This window comes from Eurytemora carolleeae, unplaced genomic scaffold (assembly GCF_000591075.1).
Source record: "Eurytemora carolleeae unplaced genomic scaffold, Eaff_2.0 scaffold11, whole genome shotgun sequence".
In the NCBI taxonomy this organism is placed as follows: domain Eukaryota; kingdom Metazoa; phylum Arthropoda; class Copepoda; order Calanoida; family Temoridae; genus Eurytemora; species Eurytemora carolleeae.
The window spans coordinates 95,138-105,470 of record NW_019396030.1 but is presented as its reverse complement, the minus strand read 5'-3'; the positions used below and the strand labels follow the sequence as shown (position 1 = coordinate 105,470).

The 10,333-nt window shown below is 33.9% G+C and overlaps 2 protein-coding genes across 2 annotated transcripts; both read right to left on the bottom strand.

Annotated features, from left to right (window-relative positions):
• Nucleotides 1–224: 224 nt before the first annotated feature.
• Nucleotides 225–3,863, bottom strand: LOC111696276 (uncharacterized). The gene is made up of 7 exons (XM_023465837.1): nucleotides 3,822–3,863; nucleotides 3,566–3,750; nucleotides 3,173–3,230; nucleotides 2,459–2,573; nucleotides 2,189–2,372; nucleotides 1,825–1,990; nucleotides 225–1,308 (listed from the first exon to the last, which is right to left on the bottom strand). Coding segments are annotated over exons 1-7 (915 nt in total). The 5' UTR covers nucleotides 3,824–3,863; the 3' UTR covers nucleotides 225–1,103.
• A 3,332-nt stretch (nucleotides 3,864–7,195) lies between these two features.
• Nucleotides 7,196–9,035, bottom strand: LOC111695886 (uncharacterized). Its single transcript, XM_023465358.1, has 3 exons — nucleotides 8,846–9,035; nucleotides 8,263–8,641; nucleotides 7,196–7,836 (listed from the first exon to the last, which is right to left on the bottom strand). The coding sequence occupies exons 1-3, from the start codon at nucleotides 8,889–8,891 to the stop codon at nucleotides 7,398–7,400; spliced, it is 864 nt and encodes a 287-aa protein (XP_023321126.1). The 5' UTR covers nucleotides 8,892–9,035; the 3' UTR covers nucleotides 7,196–7,397.
• Nucleotides 9,036–10,333: the final 1,298 nt, after the last annotated feature.

The following is a 10,333-nucleotide window of genomic DNA, read 5'->3' as shown; positions in this document are numbered from 1 at the left end:
GTCAGCTTAGTATATTAAATTTTCTCCAATCTTTAACACCAAAAGTAGCATATTAGCCTTAAACATTTTTGAAAAATGATTTTTTTAAATTTCTGTTTGGCCCTGAAAATCCTAAGAAATTGAGTCTTTGCCACAAACTCAAATTTATGAATCCTTATATCTTTGCAACCTGACAATGTAAACCTTTAATATTTTATACTGAGATTAATTAATCCAATATAATTCATATTTGAAATATTAAAGGTTTCCGACACAAAGAAAATCAGAGTTTGTGGTAAAAACTAAATCCCTATGAAGCTATGCACAATCCAATGTGATTTAGGACATCCTTGTATTACAATTTGAAATTTAATCCTGTCACTTAGTTGTAAAATTGTTAATTGCTCATTTTATTTATTTTTTAATTATGTTTAAGAAATGTCAAATTTAAAGAGACTGTCTAGTGTCTACGCAGTTTTAAGTGATTAATTAAAGTAAACTAATTATTTAAAACAATTCACTTTAAACCTTGTAATTAAAGAAGTGAAAATGGAAATATATTTGCCTGTTTATTTCTAAGAAACGACTCGTGGAATTTCTATAGCATGCTAAGGATAGTTTAAAATTTCTCTACGTTAAGGAAGTGAATTATTGGCAACTGGAGCTTAATTCTGAAATATCGCAGTTCTGTAAAATTTTAATTTTCCGTGAGAAAAATAAGAATATTTCCGTCATGGATGATCAGATAATGGTTAAAATAATACCGTTGAAATCCCTCCTACAGTTCATTTAAAGGGACTGTAGACAATATTTCTGGTGACCCTCCTTTCCCAATCACAACAGTTCAAACAAACCTGTTTCTGCTTTCTACAGGTTTATTTCCGGATTTTTTGCCAAAGAAACCATGGGTGAAATTATGAGAATCAAACACTTTTCAAGACAGAAAAATTGGGTAATCTCGTGAATCGGTCATATCCCAATTAGAATAGAGGGTTACTAACAATTAGAACTTTATTAGAATTATTTTTTAATCAAAATTTGATTTTTTGGTTTCTCCAAAATTTATTTTTGTTTCCTTGAAAATTACCATTATTACAAAATACATTTTTTGCACTATTTTCTCTTCATTGGATAGATTCCAGTCTCAGGAGTTCTGATGATCCTTGAGGTTTAGTTGCTCCTACTCCTGGGTTGGAAACCCGTCTCTCCACCAGGGGACCTGGAGGAAGACGAGGACGAAATTGAACATAGTTGTTTTCTATTCTTGAAGACGAGGATAAATATTCGTCCTGACTCAGCATCGACATCTCGTCCTCAAATGGTCCGGATCTAAGAGTAAGACAAAACATGTTTTCTCAGTTGTCAGGCAATAGATGATTCAAGAATAAAATATCCTTTTATGATATTAGTGGCACTTATATATAAAAGGCCTGTAGATAAAATTGTTAATGACCTTGATAAAGTGAGCACCGTGTTTAAATTAATATTTTCAAGGCAATAATTTGTTGGTCAATCTCCCGAAAACACCTGGAACCTAGCGAATGGTGGCTCATTTTGTCCGTTCTACAATTTCTAAAATTCAGGATATTTTATCTAAAAACGCCGTTGCTAAAAATTCGTATGAAAATTATTATTTTCTGAGACTTTCGGAAAATAGATAAAAAAATATTTTTTTAATATAATACAGCTTGCAAACATAATTATCAACAGATGCGAGTGTTTTTTACTGACAATATACGTAAGCACTACGTCATCCTTAAAAAGAGAATTAAATGTTTAACGTGCAACCATTGTTAATCGGACATGCTAATATAATGAAGGATCTCTTTAAAGATGCTTTCTCACCTTAAACTATCTCTTCTCCATTCAGACCGTCCTCGTTGAGTTTCCAAATATTCTCCGTGTGCACTCGGAACCTGGTCCCGCATACTTTCATACCTGTATCCTGGTTCAACAAACCCTCCTCGGAGTCGGGATTCATCAATAGTGGAAACCCGGGATCCTTCATTTTCTAACAAATAAAATTGTTATTAAAATAGGTTTGCTTATTTTCTCATTCTAATCTACAGGTTTTTTTTTGTCGTATTTGTTCATAAAAGAAAATCCAACCAGCCTTCTAAGAAGAACAGAAACGTTTTTTGATTTGCATAATAGCTCATACCATGTTTTTAATGGGGATTACGAAATGTTAGCTAAAAATAAACCAAACCTAGAATGAGTCCGTCCTTGTCTGTGTTCTGTAGAGCAAGTTTAGATCTGTAGAAGAGCGCAAGGATGACTAGAGCTAGAACTAGTAGGATTAGTAGGACGCACAACCAGAGTAAGGACGTTTCTGCCAGGGATATATTCTCCCCCAAGCTCTCAGACGCAAATCCAGATAGAAGCTTAGAAGCCTAAGAGATAAAATATTCTAGTCTGTTTATGCCGACGAGGTTCTTAAATTTCCGCGTCTGTAGTATCCAAAGAAAAGAAACTAAACCTGAATATTGTTTGTAGCAGTGCTAGAGTTCCAGTTACATCCAGCATTAAAGCAGCAGTAAACAAGAGCACCATGATGCAACCTCTCTCTACCAATCATCTGAGCCATACTATTCCTACACACAGGATAGGATAAAGAAAAAAGGATGAAGAATGAAGGATTAAAGAGTGAAGGATGAAGAATGAGGGATGAAGAATAAAGCATGAAGAATAAAGAATGATGAATAAAGGATGAAGAATAAAGGTTGAAGAATTAAGGATGAAGAATAAAGGATGAAGAATAAAGGATGAAGAATAAAGTATGAAAAATAAAGGAGGAAAAATGAAGGATGAACAATAAAGGATGAAGAATAAAGGATGAACAATAAAGTGTGAAGAATAAAGGATGAACAATAAAGGATGAACAATAAAGTATGAAGAATAAAGGATGAAGAATAAAGGTTAAAGAATAAAGGAAGAATAAAGGATAAAGAATAAAGTAGGAAGAATAAAGGATTAAGAATAAAATATGAAGAATGAAGGGTAAAAAATGAAAATTGAAAGATGACAGATGAAAGATGAATGATAAATTGTGCAGGATGAATAATGAAAGATTGCAGGATAAGTATGAAGAATGAAGGATAGCAGGATGAATATGAAGAATGAATGTTTGCAGGATGAATATGACGAATGAAGGATGAAGGATTGCAGGATCAATATGAAAGATAAATTTAACCTGTAGGTTTCACTAAGACAAAGAGAATATGGAACTGTTCCTTGATGATAAACTTCTCCTAAATATTTACAACATATAAAAATAAACTTTATTTTATTTCTATTTCCCTTTATTTAAACTTTATTAAACCTCAAATTTTACTTTATTTTAATTAAATAATTATAAACCTAACAACCATGGATTTTAAAACTTAATGAAAACCAATATAAGTATTAAAGGAAAGGTAAGGTTTATCGTCAGTTCACAGTTCTATCATACATCGGGGGCCTTGTTTTGTCACGGTGATTAAAACGTCCCGGTTAAAATATGAAAAGTTCATTTCTTACAAAAACAGTATGTTGTTCTCACATGACAGATCTACTTTCCCAAACCTGACTTTACCAACTTACAAACCTGAGCTTGATGTGACTAAACTACAGACTGCTCCGGGATCAGGAGGTAACCTGTTCTCTGGTATCCTTCCGGCAAATCCATCTCCGGGTTTAGGACAAGGAGTGGACCCGGAGAATTGAGAGCATTGGAAGCAGAACCCGTAGTTGACAGGGATAAGGCAGATAAAAAAGAGAATAATACCATTCCTGGAAAAATAAGTAATATTAAATTTATGTTCGATATCTTCATATATCTGAGAAATAATATTTCAACTTACATTTTGAACTGTGTAATCCTAAAGAATACATTGTTTTAAACTGAAATTTAATTTCTATTAATGATACTGAATCATCAATAAAGAACTATGTTATGATCTATGTTAAAGAATCAACTATAAGAACTAACAGGAACTATGTTAGTATGATCTATGTTAAAGAATCAACTATAAGAACTAACAGGAACTATGTTAGTATGATCTAGCAAAAAATACCAACTATTTGTAACCTAGGAGTAAAAGTGGAGAGAAAGCAATCTCAGACTTACAATTTTTAGTTATATACAGTATACACAACACACTAAAAGAAATAATAATAATGTTTTTTTTTCAAAATAAATGGTATATTTTCATGCATTATATTTTACGAAATTATGATTAATAGATTGATGTTTAATATATTTAAAAAATATGTTCTATACTACTCCGTACAAACAACATGCGTTTAAATAATTAAATAGCTAATACACACCAAGGTTAACCTTTCAACTGCAAAGAATCAATTTTTAATATATGTTTATTGTCTATAGTTAAATACCAGACATTAATGTTTTATACTATAATATATTTACAATAATTTTTAATCTTGACAAATTTTAGGTGTGTCTGAAAACTATTAAATTTAAAATCGCAATAAAAAGCAAACAGTTTCTTTTAAAATCTTCACGGTTTTTGTATGAATAATTTTTCAAAACATCCCAGGGTTTTTAACTCACCGCCCCCCCCCCTGCTCCGTAATATACAGAATAACCCACCCATCCCTTATCTGCTCCATAATGAACAGAATAAAACATTAATACATTTTTAAACTAGAACTAGACCAGACTTCGGAGGTAAATGATTAAATTAATGGTTTCCAGCAGAGGAGTTGAGAGTGGAGCTCCAGGGGGTATCCAGGAGCAAGTTTAGAACAGGAGTCGGAAAACTAGGACTGTTAGCGCCTGGGTTCGGAGCTGACAGGTGAAGAGACGAATTTATCACAAGGATTAGATTTTGCAGTATTGACTTATTTTCAGATTCATGGGGTTTTCCAAAACTGGTCGAACTGCTTTGTTTTTTAAAAGATTTAAAGGGAGTGACCGGCTAAGTAAGGTAATTGAACTGAGTATGCAGTGTTGTCGAAAACTTCTTTAGGATTCATTTGAGACATATTTCACTTTTTAAAGATCTGTAAATCCTGAGTTTGAGCGCAAATTCGACGTTCAAAACTCCTGATTTGGGGGTGGATACGCTTTCAGAATTAGTTTTTTTTTATTATTAAATAACGACAACGAAAAATAAAGTAAAAATTATACAGTAATCTAATTAGATGGCTAGGAACATATTTCACAAAAGAAATTTGTCAATAAATCTGTAAACTATAAATATCAAAATTTTATATTCCACACAAAATCCCGTAGATTATACAATCTATATAACTCTAAATCAATTATATTTATTCAATCAACAAATATTAGTCAGTGCCCTCCCCGCAAGGGTTTTTATTGTTTTACAAGGGGTTGCGAGATGCATTTGGTAAAACTAGGCATTAAGTTTTTTTGTAAACATAACACGGACCTGAGAATATATTGCATTTATCATTATTCTAACAAAATGTTTCAAAGGAACTTATCACTCGCCCCTAATTTGTATTCCCTATATCTTTGCCAACAAATGGACGATGTGGCAAAGATATTTAAGGTTTATAAAATTTGAGTACGAGGAGAGAGATCAGTTACTTTGGAGATTTTTCTTTTATTCTAAAATTGATTAAAAATGTAAAAAAATTATGTTTTCATGGTGTTCGTAACTATGAAACTCAAAATTTGGCGGATCTTTTAAATTGATTGATTTATAAAATAAGAAATATAGAAATTTTTTCCAGGTCCATTTTATCAATGTCGACCTGCTATAAACCTTCTTTAGGGTCAAAGAAGTTGCCACACAAAAAATTGGACCCAATCGGTTCGGCCGTTTTGATGTTTGTTGGACGCAAACAGTTTATATATTGATAATCGTTTGATTATTTGAAATAAATTAAGTAATGTTGCTGGAGAGGAGGAAACCAAGATCTCTGAGATTCTTCCCTACGGAGATATTCAGGTTCTATCAGGCTTAAATATAAAAACAAAGTCAGCATAACAAGAATTTATTTATTTATAAGAACTATGATGTAACCGTGAGCAAACGAGCTGGAGTAGACGGATCAGTTTCTAAGAGTAAGGACGGATCTGATAGTTTTCCTGGTCCTGCCAAAGATAAGAAAACAGCTCTACTTCTAGACAAGGTGAAATTATAACATAAAAATAAAGAATTATCGAGACTTATTTTTAATACTCTTCTAGATCATCCCTCTCCTCCATAAGTTCCATTTTATGTAGATAGATAGATAGATATAGATTTTCAGTCAAAATGTTAAGATAATCCTGTATTCTTTATTCATCTATTAATTCTAACCTTTTAATTAACACAATACTTGTTTTGAAGATAATTACCTCATCCAATAGATTCTAGAAAACAGGACAAGCATATTTGTCATCAGTTAGAGAAGAGAAACGTTCGATCTATATCAGAATAGGAAGACGACTTCTACTACTTGGACCTTTATATTCATGTGGACCGCTGTAATCTATGGACCACAATATTCCGTGGACTACTGCATTTCATAGACCCCTATATTTCGTGGACCACTGTACTTCATGGACTACTGTATTTCCTGTTTTGTCTAGATAATGTTGGCTGTCCAGCGAGCTGTAGAGGAGAACGGAGGGAGGGGAACCTCTCCTTCTCATATAGCTGCCTTTACTGCGGTAGGTTTAATATATAGCTGCCTTAACTGCGGTAGGCTTAACATATGGCTGCCTTTACTACGGTAGGTTTAATATATAGCTGCCTTTATTGTGGTAGGTTTAATATAAAGCTGCCTTAACTATGCTTGGCTTAATATATGGCTGCCTTTACTAAGGTAGGTTTAATATAAAGCTGCCTTAACTATGCTAGGCTTAATATATGGCTGCCTTTACTACGGTAGGTTTAATATATAGCTGCCTTAACTGCGGTAGGCTTAATATATAGCTGCCTTTACGACGGTTTGGCTTCACAGTGATCCAAAATATGAACGCTCTCAAGCAAAAAATCCGCCATTTTGTTAATTACTACTTTAAACAAGCTCGCTGTAGGTCTAAAAAATACATGCTAGGGCTGGACAATTCTTTAGTATGGTTAAACCAAAGGCCAATGCGTTGCAGAACTTAAAAGTCGATCAGGTCTTGAAAATTTACACATAATTCTATGGATGCCTGGATCTCTGTGGCTTATTGAGGAAGGTGTATGATGTAGCTGAATTAATAGGCAGCTGATTCTGATCTGTTTTTTTGTAAACAAAGAAAAACTAAAACCTTAATCAAATATTTATTTTCTATAGGAAAAAAAAATTTCCACGAAAATATAAAATACAAATAAATACATATTTCGACTAGCTAAGCACAACCGGGTCCCTTTATCAGTCATTTAAAGTCAGAAACCAAAAATAAATTGTGCCAAAAGTAATTTAAATGCCTCGTTTGTACATTTCTCTGGTTTCTGTTTCCACTCATGGTTTTAGTTTGATTTGAGTTGCTCCATCTTGTCTCTAAATCTTCTCACCTTGTCCTTGAGAATCTGAACCCTGAGTTCATCCGTCCTCTCCTCGACCGATTTCAAGGGAACATTATAAAACTCTGGAGTTTCTAAAGATCGAGAGAGGATAATCTGTTCAGGGTTTGAGTACTGATCTGATATTAGGGATTCGGAAGAATCAGAAAAGGTTGTATCGGAGGAGAGAGATGTTAGGTTTTGTAACTTCTCCAGGTCTAGTGAAACCCTCCAACCGTCCTCATCCACCTCAACCTCGTCTACAGCAGATCCGAATCTTCTCATTAGCATGCTAGTCTCGTCTGACCTGTCTGTTAAAGACGATAACCAAGGATTCAGTCCCGTCCCATCATAATCGTCCGATCCAACCCTGTCCTGTTCAGCTCCTTCCGCAAAACCCATCTTTCTAGGATTATAAATGTGTTAAACCTTATCACTCTGTTTATCACAAGTTTTATTAAACTTCACATAAGGTAGTCAAAAAGCAACAGTTCTTAAACAGAGTTAAAGTTGGCTCTAAATGAGAAAGAAATAAGAATGCAGAAAAGTTCAAAAAACAATTTTTAAACAGGCTTTACTTCTAATTTTTAATCTATATAAATTGGCTGAAATTTGAGCAGGGAACCTATATGGGTATCACGGGAGTAAAAAAGGTTTCAAATTTTTTAATAAATTTTCAAAAATAATGAAAGTATAAACCTATTGTTGTTTGTAACAAAAATATTCAATTGTTTGTAATTAATAAAAACAAATTTATTCAGATTTATCCTTGTAGATTCCATTAAATAGTGAACAGAGCGTAAATTGAATATTTAAACACTAAATAACTTACTTGAGGTGTAGGTAAGGACTCCTATTGTACTGCGAGGGAGCCCTGTACTGGTAGGAGTGTGGAGCAGGGTTTTTATACTTGATGACGTAATGTCCATGCTCTACATGGCATGTGTACGCCCCTCCCGCTGTACCTCCTGCCACACCCCCCAGGATAGCTCCGAGAAGTAAAGCTATTAATGGAGCAGCAGGTCCAGCTAAGCTGCTCCCAGCTAGTGTTGTTATAGCCATGGTTGGACAAGTAGCTAAAGTAGCTGCTCCGCCTGACACAGCTACTCCACCAACAGCCCCAGCTACAGTTCCCAACCCTGCTCCAACCTGGAGACCTTGAACTGCACAATCAGGAACATTCCCATAGATAAAGCTGTCAACTCGTCCTCCTGTGTTCTTTATATTCAGTATTATTCATATTTTTACAAAATCATGAAAACTCATGGAACCCTGATTTAAAACTGTGTTATTTACAACTTCAATGATAACAAAAAGGCAATTTTCTTCTGATGTCCGTAAAAACTACTTATTTTAAAAGAAATAAAATACTTATGATTGGTGTATATAATATGTTTATATAAAGAACAAGGTTCCTAGGAGGAAAAGAATCAAAACAATATCACATATCCCACTCTTCATTCTCAGGTTCGTGGAAGGACTGAGTTCAAGTGTAAACAGTAGAATGCAGATCCATCAGATATTTTCAACAATACGTCTCAGAATTGTAGGTTGGATTCTGATCTCATCTTGTATCTCTAGATCTGTGCTTCCTCTGTGCAATAGTTGACACTAGAGCAGGGTTGAGGAGGAACCGTTAGAATATAATCGTCTTTATGGTTCATTGTGCTTCTGGTGGCAATTCTTAGTACTTAATTAATTAATTTGACTAAAAAAGGAAGGGGAGAGGAACTCATCATGGGGGGGGGGTTTAACTGATCTATCAACCCGTTAATGCGTCAATTAGATGTTAGACGAGCTATTAATCTAATTATTAACTAAGATATAAAAAAGATAAAAGTTAAAGTGCGGTATTTTTTATATATATCTGCAAAGTAATAGTTCTTTATCTTGTAACATAAATTATTCAAAATCAGGGAGTATAAACATGAATAAAGCTCTCAGTATTACCAGTGAAACTATTTATAATTCTATATTTATATACTCCATACTACTGAGAGCTCTGTATATCTGTATACTCCATACTACTGAGAGCTCTGTATATCTGTATACTCCATACTACTGAGAGCTCTGTATATCTGTATACTCCATACTACTGAGAGCTCTGTATATCTGTATACTCCATACTACTGAGAGCTCTGTATATCTGTATACTCCATACTACTGAGAGCTCTGTATATCTGTATACTCCATACTACTGAGAGCTCTGTATATCTGTATACTCCATACTACTGAGAGCTCTGTATATCTGTATACTCCATACTACTGAGAGCTCTGTATATCTGTATACTCCATACTACTGAGAGCTCTGTATATCTGTATACTCCATACTACTGAGAGCTCTGTATATCTGTATACTCCATATTACTGAAAGCTTTTGTTTATCTGTATACTCCATACTGCTGAGAGCTCTGTGTATCTGTATACTCCATACTACTGAGAGTTCTGTATATCTGTATACTCCATACTACTTAGAGCTCTGTATATCTGTATATACAGAGCTCTTGACATCTGAATACTCCATACTACTGAAAGCTCTGTATATCTGTATACTCCATACGTCTGAAAGCTCTGTATATTCATATACTCTATGTTCAGGATAGAGGAGGAGCTGGAGCAAACAAGGTTTATTGGAGATGTTACTTCAACGCGGTTTCCTGTTTCTAGATACACAATATAGTTTCCTGTTTCTAGATACACGATATAGTTTCCTGTTTCCAGATACACGATATAGTTTCCTGTTTCTAGATACACTAAATAGTTCCTGTTTCTTGATACATGATATAGTTTCCTGTTTCTAGATACACGATATAGTTCCTGTTTCTAGATACACGATATAGTTTCCTGTTTCTGGATACATGATGTAGTTTCCTGTTTCTAGATACACGATATAGCTTCCTGTT